This window comes from Vulpes vulpes, chromosome 10 (genome assembly GCF_048418805.1).
Source record: "Vulpes vulpes isolate BD-2025 chromosome 10, VulVul3, whole genome shotgun sequence".
In the NCBI taxonomy this organism is placed as follows: Eukaryota; Metazoa; Chordata; class Mammalia; order Carnivora; family Canidae; genus Vulpes; species Vulpes vulpes.
In genome coordinates, this window is record NC_132789.1 from 19,431,405 (window position 1) to 19,448,233 (window position 16,829).

The 16,829-nt window shown below is 56.8% G+C and overlaps 1 protein-coding gene across 3 annotated transcripts in view; it reads right to left on the reverse strand.

Annotated features, from left to right (window-relative positions):
- Nucleotides 1–16,484, reverse strand: part of TRPV4 (transient receptor potential cation channel subfamily V member 4) — a 36,547-nt gene extending 20,063 nt beyond the window's left edge. For 2 of the 3 annotated variants that reach the window (XM_072723047.1, XM_072723046.1), the window contains exons 1-2: nt 16,395–16,484; nt 914–1,330 (exon numbers count right to left, since the gene is read on the reverse strand). In XM_072723047.1, the coding sequence (XP_072579148.1) occupies nt 914–1,299 (386 nt within the window). In that variant the 5' untranslated portion in view covers nt 1,300–1,330; nt 16,395–16,484. Of the gene's footprint in view, nt 1–913; nt 1,331–8,880; nt 9,102–16,394 lie in introns of those variants that run through there. The other variant, XM_072723045.1, reaches the window with a different exon arrangement.
- Between the last annotated feature and the right edge of the window lie 345 nt (nt 16,485–16,829).

Sequence of the window (16,829 nt, forward strand, 5' to 3'; positions counted from 1 at the left end):
TTAGCCCTGTCCGGAGTAGGGGTGTGGTGAAGGCTTGAAGGAAGAGTTCCGAGGGAGAGGAAAGGGAGACACAGAGCCCACCAGCTTCCAGCAGGACCTGGAAGGGATGGGGACCCTGGGGCGCTTTGCTGTCCCCCGAACAGAGGCTGAGGCAGCCAGCAGCCCTGGTGTGTGCACTTCCCTCCAAAGGAACACCTTCCTCACCCCGTCTGGCTACCCCTTCTCATCCCTTAGCGTGGGGCTCAAATGTTGCCTCCTCCGAGAAGCCCTCCTGGACTACCTTTCCTGTATCAGCTTCCTCTCTCCACCTCAGCACCTCCCCCAGCGCAAATGGTATGTTCACATGCCTATTTACTTGCTTATTACCTGGCTCACCCTCCAAAATGAGTGTGCCAGTGAAGGTGCTTGAGGAACATGCACTGAGTGAATCAGTGACTCAGTGCCTAAAGGAGACAGCTCTGGACCAAGCAAGGGCTTCATCCAAGGGCGTACGTGAGTCTGTGATCAGCAAGGGGGACAGACAAGGACCAGGCAACAACGGGTCATCTCCCGACTTCAAGACTGTCCTCCAGGTACACACAGGGGCCTGAGAGGGGTTCTTAGGGGTTTTCATGGGTGGATGGCTGGAGCGAGAGATGACAAATGGGCAGAGACATAGGTGAACGGTGGATGATGGACAGAAGGATTGGACAAGTGGACAAGCAGGTGGAAAGACAGGTAGCTGGATGAATGAATGGGTAGACGGTGGATGGATGGATGGTGAGTGGATGGACAGATGCGTGAACAGACAAGTATACGGAAAAGTGGACAGGTGGGTGGACAGGTAGGCGAATGGATGGATGGATGGACAGACAGGTGGATGGATGGATTCAACACAGAGGAGACCATTGGCCAGGCGGCCAGCAATACTCACTCGATGACCTTCTTCCTCCACCGCTTGTTGTCACTGGGGTGGTGACGGTAAGTGCCATAGTCGAAGAGCGAGTCCATGGGTGCCTTCTTGGGTCCGGGCACCACGGAGGACTCATACAGGGTGGACTCCAGCAGGTCAATGGGGTTGGGCACCCCCTTGCGGAAGGCACCCTGGAACTTCATGCGCAGGTTTGGTCTCCCGTCACCCGGGCCAGCGGGGCGACCAGTGTCAGCTGGGGAGGGGGAGAGGGAGCCATCCTCCCCTTCAAACAGGTTGGCCAGCGAAGAGAGGGGGAAGGCCTCGCTGCCGGGGGTGCCACTCTCGTCCCCGGGGGTCTCAGCCACCTCCCCGGGCCCGGTGTGGGGGCCTTCGCTGGGATCCGCCATGCCGACCCGAGACCCGTCTGCACTGCTCGGCCTGCAAAGGAACAGGAGGGGAGTCAGGCGGGGCCTAGCCAGAGGTGGGGGCTCCAGGAAGCCCCCTCCCACGTGGGCAAACAGCACTGCTGCCAGCTGCTTCAAAGCCACCGTTGTAATGACAGGGGCGCGGGGTGACCACTCCCAGATGTGGTTGGCTGCCGGCCCCGGGCAAAAGCTGCAACAGGAGCCTCTTTTAGGGACCTGGAAACGCAAATGTGCCTCCGGTCCAACCACCCTGGGCATTAGCTGGAGGAGGAAGGGCCTCAGAGTCACCCTGGGACCCCAAACCTGGAGCCTGGGGCTTACTCCTGCCCACCCCAGCCAGCTTCAGACCCCACAGGGCGGGCCTCCATCCAGGCTCCACACTCAGCAACCATGTGGCGTTGGGCAAGCTGATATTTCATGGCCTTGGTTTTCTCACCTGTAAAATGGGCACGTCCAAGCAGAGAGCATGCATTCCCATGGCCAGCGCAGTGCCAGGCACCAACTAAAACATGACCATAAAATGTATGCTTTGGGCCCAGGAGGTGCTCAGAAAAAACAAAAATCCCATTGTGTGAGCCAGCGTTCCTCCATCCTCCCTGGTGCCATCCTTCTAACTCCCCTTCTGCAGAGCAGGAAACTGAGTTCCCAACACTATAGCTGACTTGCTATAAACCTCGGCTCCCCAGTGCCAAGTGCTCGTCCCTCACCTCCCCTGTTGGTCTGCTAACTCCTACCCCTCTGTGTTCCCAGCTCAATTGTCCCTTCCTCCGGGAAGCCCTCCCTGACCATCTCTCTATGGGATTAGTTCATCCCCGGGCCGTGAGTCCCAGGAGGCAGGGAACACCTCTGCTTATTCACTCCTGCACCCCCAATACCTAGAAGGGTGCCTCGCAGACAAAAGTGTGATTTGCTCCCATTTCTCAGACAGCAAGACTGGAGCTTTAGGAGGGGCACTCACACAGCTTGTAGGGAGGAGAGCTGGACTAGAACCCAGGTCTCCCCAGCTCCGGGCCCAATGTTAGCCAGGAGCCAGGGTGGGGAGGAGCCAGGTGCCCGCTGGCTGGCTGGCAGGCCGCTGCCCTCTGCGGTGCACTGTGGGCGAGTTTCCTGGAACTTTCTTGCCATCCCACCCGGGCTACAGGGAGATGTCTGAAAAGCTCTTTTCTAGGTCTTCCTCTCCCTGCCCAACACATTAGCAGAGGAGCAAATAAACACTGGTTACCGCCTTGTTTGTTTTGTGACTCCCAGGAGGGAAGGCTGGGGCCAGAGAGGTGGGGGTACCACCAGAGGCCTCTCTCGGTGGGTACAACAGGGGATACAGAGGGTCAGCTCTCCTGCTGGGGACTGGCCCCTTCTCTGGGCACCAGTGGGGAGGGACAGGCTAGACTCGAGAGTGATCCAGCTCTGGGTTCTAGGCCCAGTTGCTATTGACATGCAGTGTGACCTTGGGAGAGGTCACTTTAGCTCCCCGAGACTCGGTTTTCTCCTCTTTAAAATGGATGCAGGGATGCCTGGGTGGCTCAGCCATTGAGCTTCTGCCTTTGGCTCAGGTTGTGATCCCAGGGTCCTGGGATCAAGTCCTACATCAGGCTCCCCGCAGGGAGCCGGCTTCTCCCTCTGCCTGAGTCTCTGCCTCTCTCTGTGTGTCTCTCATGAATAAATAAATAAAATTTTAAAAATTAAATAAAATGGATGCAGGGGCACCTGGGTGGCTGAGTCACTTAAGCGTCTGACTCTTGGTTTCGGCTCAGGTCATGGTCTCAGTGTTCAGCACGGAGTCTGCTTCTCCCTCCCCATTCCCCCTCTGCCCCTCCCCTCACGCTCTGTCTCTCTAGAAATGAATAAATAAAATCTTTAAATAAAATGGGTGTAAACGGGATGCCTGAGTGGCTCAGCAGTTAAGCATCTGCCTTCAGCCCAGGGCATGATCCTGGAGACCCGGGATCGAGTCCTGCATTGGGCTCCCTGCTTGGAGCCTGCTTCTCCCTCTGCCTGTGTCTCTGCCTCTCTCTCTGTGTGTCTCTCATGAATAAATAAATAAAATCTTTTTTTAAAAATGTGTGTAAAGGCAACAGGTTTTCAAAGCTTTGCGGGAAGAATTAAATGAGGTCAGGCATTTCCAGTGCCAACCCTGGGAATAAATTGGGGGACTGTTGGTGATTCTAATCAAAGGAGGGAGGGTTAGGAGCACAGGTTCTGACATCAGATGTACTTGGTTCCTGTCTTGGCCCTGGACACCAGCAGCTATGTGATCTTGGACAAATCACTTCCTCTCTGAGCCTTGGTTTCTCTACTTGTAAGACTGGGGTGACCACACCTCCTTCTAGAGATCTTGGGAGATGTCAGATGGCTTTGTTCCGTAAGAACGGGGAGCATGTTGAGGCAAGGACAGGTATCCACTTGGGTGCGGGCATGGAGGGGGAAGATTCACTTCCCAGGGCACAGCCCCTGTCCACCTCATTGGGGATCTAGGGGGGAGGGGAGGGGAGGCATTGGAGCACATGCCTCTGCTGTCAACACACTCCCGATTACCACACCCCTTCCCTCACTGGAGCAAAGCCAGATGGACACCCCGCTTTGGGGAGCTCCAACCCCCCACCATGCCTGCACCCCCTCTCCTAAGGAATGCCCACCCAGATGGCATCCAGGGTTTCTGAGGGCTCCATGACAAGGGGTCTAAGGTCAGCCAGCCCCAGGTTCAAACCTCCTCTCAGCCACTCACCTCCTTGCTCATAGCCTTAGGTGAGACACATGTGATCATTATTAGCATTTAATTATGATGAAATGATAAATATGACAATGCACAGAAGAGCCCCCACCGCAAGGAGCGATCAGCCCAAATGTCAACAGCGCTGAGGTCGAGAAACCCTGCTCTGGAGGCAGGTATGACTCTCATTCCCGTTCTACAGATGAAGATGCTGAGGCTCAGAGAGGCGAAGTGACTTGCCCACGGCCACAGAGCGGACTGAGCCAGGCCCGAATCTAAGTAGGAGCAGTTGGCGGCCAACCTTGGGTTACTCTCGCTCCTCGCTTGGTGGGGCCTGGCTTAGCTGCCGGGCATCTACCCGAGGGCTTATGGTATCTTGTTCCAGCTGCGCAACAGCTGGGAGCTAAGGGTTATTGCTAATCTCTCTGAGCCTCAGTTTCTCTACCTGCAAAATGAGGGCTGTGACAGCATCTGTCCCATAGGGCGACTGCAACCTAAGGCAGATCACGGGTCTCTTGGGCATCTAAGTGAGCATTTGACGAGGCACGGGCTCCCCATGCAGCCTGGCACCCCCGGCCCCCGAGGGCCTGGCCAACAAAGCTGCTCCCATTTTCAGCTAAGGAAACTGAGGCTCCCATGGGCCATCCAGAAAGCAAACGGCCATAAAGAAGGCTTCTGGGGGTACCTGGGTGGCTCAGCAGTTGGGTGTCAGCCTTCGGCCCAGGGCATGTTCCCGGGGTCCTGGGATCGAGTCCCACATCAGGCTCCCCACAGGGAGCCTGCTTCTCCTTCTGCCTGTGTCTCTGCCTCTCTGTCTGTATCTCTCATGAATAAATAAATAAAATCTTTAAAAAAAAATAAAAGAAGTCCTCTGGATCCTAAGCCTGGGCTCCTTCCACAGCCCTCAAGCATGTGTACACACCAGGGAGCATATGCGTGCACATGCACACATGTGTACATACACGCGAGCGTGCAAGCGCGCGCGCGCACACACACACACACACACACACTCACCTCGGGCTGCGCTGCTGCTCTGTGGCAATTCTTCCCCCAAATGCTACCCTGTTCTCTGTGGTCAGGGAAAGAGCTCACTCCCTGTTCTAATTTGCCCCGTAGGCTGCTATTACACGTTCCAGACCCACGCCAGGCTGGGGACGGGGGTGCCGGCAGGGAGAGAGGCTGAGAGCTCATGTGAATGTCCTGTCTGCTTCCTGGTCTTTCCCCAGTTGGTGTACGCATGCGTGTGCCCAGGATGAGCCCTTGGGGGCTCACCCCTCCTGGGGAGGCCTTCACAGCTGGCAGCACCCAGCGGGGGAGGGGGGCACCCGGGGTCCAATCGAGGCCGTGGAGGCCTGGTATACCGTGTGTCACCACTGCATCCATGTAAAGCTGTGGATTTCACACGCTGTTTTAAGCACCGAGCACATCTTTTGAATATAAAAACCAGATGGTAGGGATGCCTAGGTGGCTCAGTGGTTGAGCGTCTGCCTTCTGCTCAGGTTGGGATCCCGGGGTCCTGGGATTGAGTCCTGCATCAGGGTCCCTGCAGGGAGCCTGCTTCTCCCTCTGCCTGTGTCTCTGCCTCTCTCTCTGTGTCTCACAGGAATAAAATAAAATAAAATCTTTAGGGGGTCCCGGGTGGCTCAGCGGGTTGGCGCCTGCCTTCAGCCCAGGGTGTGATCCTGGAGTCCTGGGATCAAGTCCCACATTGGGCTTCTTGCATGGAGCCTGTTTCTCCTTCTGCCTGTGTCTCTGCCTCTCTCCCTCTCTCTCTCTCTCTCTCTCTCTCTCTGTCTCATGAATAAATAAATAAAATATTAAAATAAATAAAATCTTTAAAAAAATAATAAATAAATATAAACCAGATTGTAGTCCACTCAGAGAGAGGTTGGACAGGATGAATGGAGGGGGATCTGAATCTCAAAGCCCAAGAAGCAGGATTAGAAACCACTCATCTTTTCATTTATTCACCAAATGTTTACTGAGCACCTCCAGTGTGCCAAGTACAGGGGACATAGATGTGAACAAACCTGCAAAAAAATCCCTGCCCTTGGGATCCCTGGGTGGCGCAGCGGTTTGGCGCCTGCCTTTGGCCCAGGGCGCGATCCTGGAGACCCGGGATCGAATCCCACGTCGGGCTCCCGGTGCATGGAGTCTGCTTCTTTCTCTGCCTGTGTCTCTGCCTCTCTCTCTCTGTGTGTGTGACTATCATAAATAAATAAAAATTAAAAAAAAATCCCTGCCCTCCTGGACTGACCTTCTGGTAGGGAGCAGAGTAAACAGCTGGACAAAGCAGGAAGCAGAGTCATGTCCAGTGGTGTTCAGGGCTGTATAGACCAGAGAGGCTAAGGAGTGACTTGAGTTAAGGGGTGCAGAGATCCCGAGCAGGGTGAGGAGACACAGGGTCCCCAAGCCTTCCTCTCTGCCCCGACAGAGGCTCCAGGCTTTCCAGGAATACAGCTGAAAGCCATGCATTCTGCTCTGAGGGACCCAGGGACTCGGTCTGGGGAGCCAAGGCCTGTCTCTCCCCCAGAGGGAGCTAGTGGGGGATGAAAAGAGTGTGTATTTGGATCAGACCAACCAGGCGCTTGGCCCACTGACCTTGGCTTGAGCAAGAGACTTAGCTTCTCTGGGTCTTGCTTTCCTCACCTGTCCATGGGGGATCTTAACTGGGTCGTTGTGCGAATTATATAAGTTGAGTCAAGCACCTGGCACAGAGCAAGCCCTCAATAAACAGCCAACTACATGCCTGAGTGAAGGCGGCGGGTACCTTCTCTCAGAGAATCTTAGGTCCAGCAGGGGTGGAGGTCTCCTGGCCTCCCACCCGCCCCCTCCCCATGCACAGGGTGGACGAAGGGGCCCATCCTCACCATCACCGGTGGCTTTGCCTGATCTCATGGAAACTCTGGCTCATATTTGTCAAATCCCAGCCTCCTGATTCCATGACCCAGGAAAGCTGCTTAAATCTGGTGGCAAGTTTGGGCGTGCAGGGCTGCTCCACCCCAGGGGGGGATGAATTCCAGGGAGCTACTTCCTCCCAGTTCCCTCCCTCCTGAGATCGATTCACTCCAGTGGGCATCTAGGGAGTGCCACCTGTTTGCAGGGGGGGCAGGGAAACATAAAAGATAGAGAGCTAACAAAAGAGTCTGGGGGCTGGGGGGAAGCACATGGCTTTTTCCCCCCTCCAGACCTTTGCCAAAGCTGTCCCCTCTTCCCCTGGCTGGGTCCCCTCCCTTTAGACCTCTGGTCTAAACCAGCTCCCTTGTTGCTCATCCTTCAAGCCACATGTGCCTCCCTTTATAGCACTTTCCGTGATCAAACTTGGGTGTTGACTTCTATTACTCCTTTATTCACCTTCTCTTCTCTGGAGTTCCATGAGGGAGGGATTGCTTTAGGTCTGTTGTCTCCCCAGCACCCAGCACCCTGCAGAGGCAGCATGGGGCATCCAGAAATATTTGCCTTCTTGAACTGTAAGGCAGGGGCCCTCTGAGGTCGCCGAATGGTGCAGGCGTGGGGAGGCAGCGGGCATCCCGATGGGGGTGGGCTGCAGGAGGAGGGGGTCTGGACTGGAGCCGGCAAGATCCAAAGTGCAGAGACCAGAAAGGGCGGGGGGCACTGGGGGACCACGTGGGCTGAGGGATTGGGATAAAGAAGGCAGAGGAAGAAGAGATGGGTGAGTGGGAAGGGGGGGATGCGTAGGTGGGTGGATGGTTGGAACCCTAGCCACATTCCCTTCTCGTTGAGACCACGGAGACCTGGGGGGGTGCTGGGAGCCTCCCACAGGGACCCAGGATGCTTCCTCCTCCCTCTGTGCCCCCCCACTTCCTGTGGTCCCCTGGAATAAACATGACTCTGAGCACCTGTCATTCCAGGTCAGCCTTGGAGGAGGGGTGTGGGCAGGAAAGGGGTTAGGAAAACAGGTCCAGCAGAGACAACACCAGCTCTGTCCGACACCCGCCCTCAAGCCTTCCCAGTAAGGAAACTGAGGCTCAGAGAGGTACAGTCACTCCAACAGAGTTGCCCAGCTCCTGAGAGGGGGAGGCACGATTCACACCCATGAGCCCCAGAACCTATGCCTTCAGTGGACACTTTCCAAGGACAGGTTACTCCAGAAGGGAAGGAAGGGTGGAAGCAGGGGGAGGAGGAAGGGGACGCTGGGTGGCTGGTGGGAACCACAGGCCCCTGAGGCAGATGGTCAGTTCACCAGCTGTGTGGCCCTGGGCAGGTCACCTGGGCTTCCTTGCCTCAGTTTCCCTACTTGTACATGGTGATGGTCAGAGCATCTACCCCAGGGGACTGTTGTGGGCTGAAATGAGATAAATGTATAAAATACTGAGCCCAGGACCTGGGGGAGAATGCACACTCCCTAAAGATGGGTTGTTGTTAGCATCCATCATCTATGTCATGTATTCTTATTATTACTATTAATTATTATCAGAGGGAGGATGAGCAAACAGATGGAGGGCTGAGGAAGGTATGCCTGTCTGGGAGGGCGGAGTGGCTGGGCCCAGAGCCTGGGACTCACAGCCACCCTGGAGCAGCCGCTGCTGGGAGCAGCGGGCTGGGAGCTCAGAACCTTGGCCAGGCAAAGCCTGCTGCCTGCCAGGCTGTTCAAGGCTCCCTGGCCCCGGGCGGGCAGCAGCAGCGGGGGGCATCAGGCCATGCCAGGCACCTTCCCCAGCCAGCCTGTATTTACCTAGCAGGTCTCAGCCCAGCCCTCTTCCTGTTTGCTTCACAGTGGCCTCCTGTCCGGGGCAGACAGAGCCGCAGTGTCCTGTCAGGGTGCCCCCACCACCCAGTAGAGCGCCCCTCTCAAGCTCACACCACCCAGGCGGGGCAAGGCTGGGGTGACTCACCAGGCCCCACAGAGGGCAAGGCTGGTGTGGCCACTGCAGTCCCTCGTTCTGCAGGTCCTTGGCTTTCCCGGGCAGCCATTTACCTCCAAGGGTCTCGAGCCCTGGGGAGGAGCCATCGGGAGGTAGTGTGGCTGAGTGGTTTTAAGAGCATGTGCCTTGCAACACAAAAGGCCCCGCGCTGTGGGATTCCATTACAGGAGATGTCCAGAATAGGCAAATGCACAGACAGGGAGCTGATTAGTGCTTGTCCGGGGCTGGGAGGGAGCATGGGGATGGTGACTGCCAATGGGCTACGGTTTCTTTTCGAGGTGATGCAAATGCCTTGGAACTAGGGAGTGAGAATGTCTCTACAACTCTGAATACACTAACAACAGCAACAACAACAACACTTTGAATTGCACACTTTGAAAGGATGAGTTATGTGGTATGTGAGCTACATCTCAATACCCCTTCCTGGCTTGGTGATCTTGGGCAAGGGGCTTCCCTGCCCTGAGCCTCAGTTTTCTTGGCACAACACAGGAAGGTCCTGAGGATTAAACAGGTGTAAAGGGTCCAGCATGGGGTCTGGCCCAGAGCAGAGACCCGAGGACGAGGACGTGGTGTCCCTGTCCCAGGAGGCTCCCCTCCTTCCCTGTCTTCACCCCCTTCCAGCAGAGCACAGCCGCAGCATTCCACCCAATGCTCCGGCCCAGGAGAAGGGAACCCTCGAAACCTCAGGACCCAGCCCCTCTCCTGGAGGGCACTCAAGCCACAGAGACTCCCAGGGAGGATTTGCTAGCCTCAGGAATGGCTCGACCAATGTTCTGTTCCCCACCTGCCACTCTCGGGCTGGGTGGCCTCGAGCAAGTCACTTCTCCTCTCTGGGCCTCAGTTTCTTTGTCTATGAAATGGGGGGAATATTTGAATTTAGAGTTATTTGTTGTACCATACATTCAAGCTTTAAAATAAAAGGTAAAATGACAGCTCCTGCCCCAAAGCGCTAGTAAGAGAACTGAATGAGATAACCAACAGTTCAGGATCATTCTTGGTGCATAGTAAGTGCTCAACGAATGGCAGCTGCTTTTGGGGAACTATTAACATGCTCTCTGCACATAGATGGATAGATGAGGCCCAGAGAGGGCAGAGTGGACTGGGTGCTGGGACCCAGATTTCCTGGCTCCAAGGCCAGGGCCCATGGTCGTGCTCCGAAACCTCACCTTCCAAAAGTTTTCTCACCCTACAAGTTCCTCTCTCGCCATCCCAGGAAGCTGAGAGGTCCCATTTCTCAGTCCAGAAGGGACAGGACCCCCACCCACCCATATGGGAATCCCTCCACTGCATTCTCACAGCAACAGGCCCAAGGTCACCAAGCCAGAGGAGCGAGCAGATGTCCAGGGAATGAATGGGAGTGAATGGGTCCATCAGGGACCAAAAGCATTTTGAGATCCTCTCTCTGCCCCAGTCCACCTCTCTACCAGCCTAGGGCCAACAGCAGGCTGTGTCTCTGGCTAAGTGCTTAAAATTATGGCCGAGGCTAGTGCCTGAAATCCCACCATTAGCAGGGTCTGCCCACAATGGAACATTCCACACATCACCTTCTCTCTGTCCTAATCCAAGTAATGATTCCAGAAGTCAGATATCATTGTCTCCATTCTCAAATGGGTAAACTAAGTCCCAGGAGAACAGAAGTGGGTGGCTATCCACCCAACACCTGCTCCGCACCGAGTACCTTTGCATTTGCCCCTCATCTGAGATGGGCATTATCGTGGTCCTCGTGTCATGCCGGCACCAACTGAGGCAGAGATGAGAGACCCAGGTGAGGTCACAACTCAACGAGAAGGGATTGTGGCTAGGATTCCAACCATCTGCTTTGAAATCCATGTCAGTTCATCCTTTTAGGGGGTCTCAGAAGCCCTCTCTCTGGAGCCCCCCTTCTAAACACCACACCCCTTGGAGCTCATCAGGCAGGGGGTGAGGTGGTGAGGAGCCAGGGCACTGCCGACAGACAGACTTGGGAGTTTGAATCTTGGCTCTGCTGCCGAGGAGCTGTGACCCCCAACAGATCACGTCGCCTCTCTGACCCTCCGTTTCCTCCTTTCTAAAAGAGAGCTAAGCACAGCACCCACTGCTGGGTTGCTTGGTCCTTGTGGGGCTCAGAGTCTCATAAAGTGCAGTCCCAAGGACCGTGTGCTGGATGATAGGAACTCTTCTGTTCCAGCCACCACTGAGTCCCCAGGGCCAAGACCTGGGCCTGGCACTTAAGCTGCTCAAGATCTACTTGCTGAATGAATGAATGAATGAATGAACTCACAGACACAAATGAGCCTCAGCCCAACTACCTAGCTAGCTAGCTACCTTCCTTTCTCTCTCCCAACCTTCAACAGGTGATTTATTGAGCAACTACTGTGTGCTGGGCTCTCTGACCTGTGAGACCCACATCCCCCCATGAAGGTGACAGCAATTGGAAACCCATTTTGCAGAAGAGAAAATTGAGGCTCAAGGCGACCAGGACACTTGCCCAAGCCCACTTGGTCTGAATTTGAGTAGGTGCTTTCTTCTGAAGCCCTGCCTTGTTGATCTGTCTGTTCATCATTCTTCCCTCCCTCCCTCCCTCCCTCCCTCTCACCCTCCTTTCCTTCCTTCCTTCGTTCCTTCCTTCCTTCGTTCCTTCCTTCCTTCCTTCGTTCCTTCCTTCCTTCCTTCCTTCCTTCCTTCTTCCTTCCTACCCTCTGTCTGCGGGTATTTCTGAGCCCCTTCACTCTACAAGGGGAGACAGAAAGGGCTGACGAGTCCCCGGCCTGAGGTCAGCTAGCCCCTTCCTACTGGGGTCTCCCCTGAGCCTGTGGGCCCCACGCTGGCCACATGGTGGAATATCCCCCCCTACACACCACACACACACACACACACACACACACACACACACGAGGAGCCGTCCCAGAAGGTGGTCAGCCTCCCGGTCAGCTGGGTGGACTCAGGCCACTCCACCCTCAGGGAAAAACAGGCACCAAAAGACTGAGGAGTCCTTTGTACAGGGGGGAGTCAGGGCGGGCAGCAGGCAGGGCGGGCAGCCATTACTCACCACCCCAAGAAAAATAAGAGTATTCCCATTTGGTCAATAGCTTGCCTGTCTGCCCCCCTCACGTCCTCCTCCTTCTGTGGCCTTTCCCATCCTCTGACCTCATCTGGGGCGGACCCAAGAGCATTTATGGAGGGCTTCCTACAGCCCTGGTGAGGAATGAAGAAACATGCTCAGAGAGGTGGGGTGACCTACTTGGGTCACACAGCCAGCTATGGCCAGGGCTTGGGATGGAGAGGGGAAGTCAATGATCAGAAAGGGGCTCAGAGGCAGGAAGGAAGTCAAAGTCATGGTGAAAGTAGAGAGCTGGCCTCTCTTCCTCGTTCCTAGTCAGCTAAGGTGCCAGTGCAAGAAACCCAAGGGAAACCCAGGCACGGGGAGTCCAGGCTGGGGCAAGAATTGTGGCCCGAATTACCCAAGTCACCCTCCACCTGCCAGAGCTCTGACCTCCAGCACATCCCAGGCGGCAGCCCCAGGAAGAGAGAGGTTACACTACCCCTGAGGTCACACAGCAGCAAGCGGCAGAGGTGGAAGGTGGACCAAGGGGGGTGAGACTCCCAGAGGGGCAAGTCCTCTCTTGGGGCTCTTCAGGGACCCAAGGCGACCAGAGTCACTCAGATCCGGCTTCCACGTCCAGCTCTGCCAGGAGCTTCTCCCCTGGAGACTCAGTTTCCCCAGCCGTAAAATGAGATTCGGCCCTCTTACTTCTGCCCACGTCCAGCGTGGGCAAGGCTGTAACATCATCGAGGTGAGCATCAGGTGACAGATATTGGAAATGATACATGAAACGATCAGCAAGGTATGAAAAGTTGCCTGCTCCTGGCCCTCAGTCAATGCCCGTAAATATCTCGCGGCTGAAAAGGCATCACCCTTTGGCCAAATGCAAGTCTCGCTTTGCCCCGCTTTGCCCCTGCTCCCTTCCGCCCGCCTGCCTGGCACAGAGGGGCTCTCGGGGCGCCACAGGGACGAGCTGGAGGAAAACGCGTCCTGGAACAGGCCAGGGGAACAGGATGGGGGAGAAGCCGGTGTTCCGGGGCCCCATCCGCGCCTTGCACCGTCCTGGCTAAGTGGGAACAGACAGCTCCATTTGACAGAAAAGGAAACTGAGGCTCAGAGAGGCCAGGTGACTTGCCCTGAGCTTCCCTGGGGAGGAAGCAGTAGACCTAGGATTTAAGACGGGGCCGGCCTGAGCAATCCGGGTTTTGCTCTCTCTACACTGAAGTCTCTTCCCCATGACTTCAGGTCAGGACAAATGGTGACAGACCACCTTGGAAGTGAAGGGCATGGATTTTGGAATCAGGCAAACGGGGTTCAGATCCCAGTTCTGCCCCTTGCCAACTAAAAGACCCTGGGCAAGCAACTTCACTACCCAGACCTCATTTCCTTCCTCTCAGAAATGGGTACAATAATAGTTTTGTATCCAAATGTATTAAGAGTGTTTGGCTCAGGGCCTGGCACACAGTAAGTGTTTAATAAGTGCTCACTAGCATCATTAGGACTACTAATGCAGCCCAGGCTTGGCTAAAGCCAAGCAGAACCTTGCACCCAGTGCTCAGAGCAGCAGCTGTGGGGGCCCAAGGCCGTATCTCGAGAGATCTGAATTAATCTTTAACAGGTGAATTCCTCCCCAGATGGGTGAGATGTGGAGCATTCCAGAGGGCCCACTGGCAGGCAGTGTTATCTTGGCTCCCAGGATCTGGTGTGTGACAAAGAAATGGAGCTGCTCTCTGCAGCCCAGTGATTTGGGGAGGCTTAGAATGTCTTTCCCAGAGTCAAATGGGGGAAACTGAGGCAGACAACAGGTCGGGGGGCCTGTGAGGGGTCGAGATGCCCCCTCACGCAAACTCCCCCTCCCACCAAGGAACAGGTGAAGGAGCTCGAAGGGCTGGGGCCTCCCGAAACGATGTGCTCACTCTCCTGGGCAGCAGACCTTTACAGAGCACCTGCCCGCGCCAGGCACGATGAGGCTAATTCTCACGGAGCTCTCTCCCTCCTGCGTCTCCTGCCTGCCACCCCTCTCCAGTCCCCATCCCGGGGGGGCCTCACATCTCCTGCTTGGATGACTTCCCCAGCCTGGGGACCGGCCTCCCTGCCTGGCCCCCACTCTGCAGCCAGAGGGACCTTTCTAGACCACACATCTGGCATGTCCCTCCCAGCTTGGACCTTAGGGCTTCTGGGGCTGACCTAGCCCCTGCCTGCTGGATCGCTTGCCCTTCCTGTTGACGTCACACATTCCAGACAAACGGAACCATGCCTTGCTCTACAAACTCTCGTTTTACCCACCTGGCAACAGGTAGTAGTCAGGTCTTGGCTGGTGCGCTTTCCTTTACTTGAATGCCCTTTCCCCTACGTCTGCATTTACTACTCAAGGTGTGGCTCAGCCCCCTACCTTATTTTTTTTGTATATTTTTTTATTGGTGTTGGATTTGCCAACATACGGTATAACACCCAGTGCTCATCCCGTCAAGTGCCCCCCTCAGTGCCCATCACCCAATCACCCTGTCCCCCGCCCACCTCCCCTTCCACTACCCCTCTCTGTGTCCCAGAGTTATCAACCCCCTACCTTGATCAAGCCCTCCCTGATCCCTTTCCAGATGGCTCTCCCGCCTCACAGCATGCTCTCCTGGCCCCCATCCCACAGCGTAAATCTGCCAAGCATCTACCATGCCTCACCTTGCCAGGTGGTCACAGGTCAGGCGTGGGTGCCGCCTGCCTGGAGGCCACAGCTGACACAGAAGGCCATCCCAGTGTCGGGGAGGTGGCTGCAGGGGGCAGAGCCCTCGGGCCAGAGCCTGGCTGGGGTCCGAGGCTGGCATGGGGTGGGGGAGCTTTTCAATAGGGTTTGCTGGACACAGGAGGAGGTGGCTGAGGCCCGGATCCCACCAGGTGAGGTGGCAGGAGTGCCCTTCCCAGCAGTAAGGCTATGGATTTCTCCGGGGAGCCCCAGGCACCTTCTCAGAAGCTCTCACCCCCACCCTCTTTCCCTCAGGCACCCATTTCCTACACCTGGGAACACTCCATGTCAAAGTGACTCCACCTAATCTTACAAATCTCACCCTGATTGTCCCAGGAGCACCACCTGCCATTCATTTTTGGGACCCCCTCCTCCGATTTACCAGCAAAGGTACGAAAGAGAGAGGTTACTCAAACAGAATGAACTAGAGAAATGAGGGCATGACCAATTGCCTTTTTTTCACCTCAGGGCTGTAACCACCAGCAAAGGCACGATGACGATGACCAATGACTGCAATGACACCGACTGAGATGGACTGTGTGTCCTCACCATAGCCCTGGGGTCACCCTCAGGCCACCCCCATTTTACAGATGAGCTGTCCTTCAGACAGCCCAGGGACTAACCCAAGGTCACACAGCAGTGGGGGGCAGGCAGGACAGGACGAGGGCTGCCACAGAAGCCCCACTTCTAACCCCACAGATGGCCTGGGCCTGACCCTTCTACTTGACCTCTCTAAAGAGATCACCCCTTCACCTTCCTCATTGGCGGTCGCAGAGTCACCCCCTCCTTGCCCCACAGACAAAGCGGCAAAGCTTAAATCCTCCAGTGGTTCTCAGCGTCCCCAGAACAAAGCTCACACACGACATCGCATGTCCCCAGCCCCAGCAGAGGCCCTGTAGAGAAGCTGAGCCAGAGAAGCCACAGGTGTGCCAGTCCCCTGTAACTTCCAGGGCACCCCCTGGGCACCAGGCAGGGAGGACTCTGGAGCCTGGCAGCCCTGGGCTTATCTTCCACTAGGTAACATCCCTGATCTGAGCCTCAGCTTTCTCATCCGCAAAATGGGGAGGTCAGAGGGAGGGACAGGCTGCGGCTGGGGCTGGGCCAGGTGGGGTGGTAGGTATGCCCCGGGCATGGCTGTGGCTGGTGTATCGCCAGGCAGGTGGGGAGTGTGGGAGGTCTCTCCCAGTCCTCCCGGACCTCCCGGGGGAATCTAGAGGCAGAGCTGGAGGTTAAAGATTGTCCTGCCTCTTGGAGGAAGAGCCATCTCTGGGCCTGACTAAGGCTAACTAAGAAGTGGCCTTTGGAAGTTCCAGACTTCCCATTCCCTCCTGCTTGCGCGGGGGCGGGGTGGGGGGGGGTAGTGGGGAAACCTCTGAGCCCCCAGTTCCCCAAAATGGGGGTGCCCCCAACAGAGCCTTCTAGCTTTTGGTGCCTAGACCTGGATCTCCGGACCCGGGACCTCCCCATTCTGCAGACTGCGCCCCAAGGCCCAGGCCGGCACCCATTTCTCAGGGGATAAAACAGAAGCCCAGAGAGAAGGTGACGGCCCTGAGGGGCACCCAGGGGGGCACCCAGCCTGGGGCGGGAGCTGGAGGGACCCCACGCTCCCTCCCGCGCCCGCAGCCCGGGCCTCGGAGCCTCCGAGACGTGCCCAGGGGCGCGAGGGGGCCGCGGCTGGGCCGGCGCTCCCGGGATCCCCGCCCCGAGGGCCCAGGCCCCACTCACCTCCGGGACCGCGCGGCGCTTCCTGCAGCCCGGCCTCCCGGCGCCCGCCCGCGCGCCGCTCTCCTCCCCCGGCTCAGGTTCCAGCGCCGCGCGCCGCCCCGCTGCCCGCCCCGCCGATCGCCGCCGCCGCGGGGGCCCAGGGCGGGGGGGGGGGGGGGAGCGCTGCCCGCGGGGCTCTGCTTGGGGCCCTGGGATCCCTCCCACCTCGGGGCTGCCCAGCCACAGGCTCATTCATTCCGCGGGCCGTTCCGGGATGCGCAGCCGGGCACCCAGTAGGTGATCAAGGTGTGTGGGGGGTGAGGGCTATTGGATGGTGAAGGTAAGGGGCTACGTGCGGTCTCACCTTCTACTCCAGCCACTTGAATGCCTCCACAGGACGGGCAGCTCACTCTGCTGGGACTGGTTGGAAGCCTAGTGGGCCTGAGCTCCAGAGCG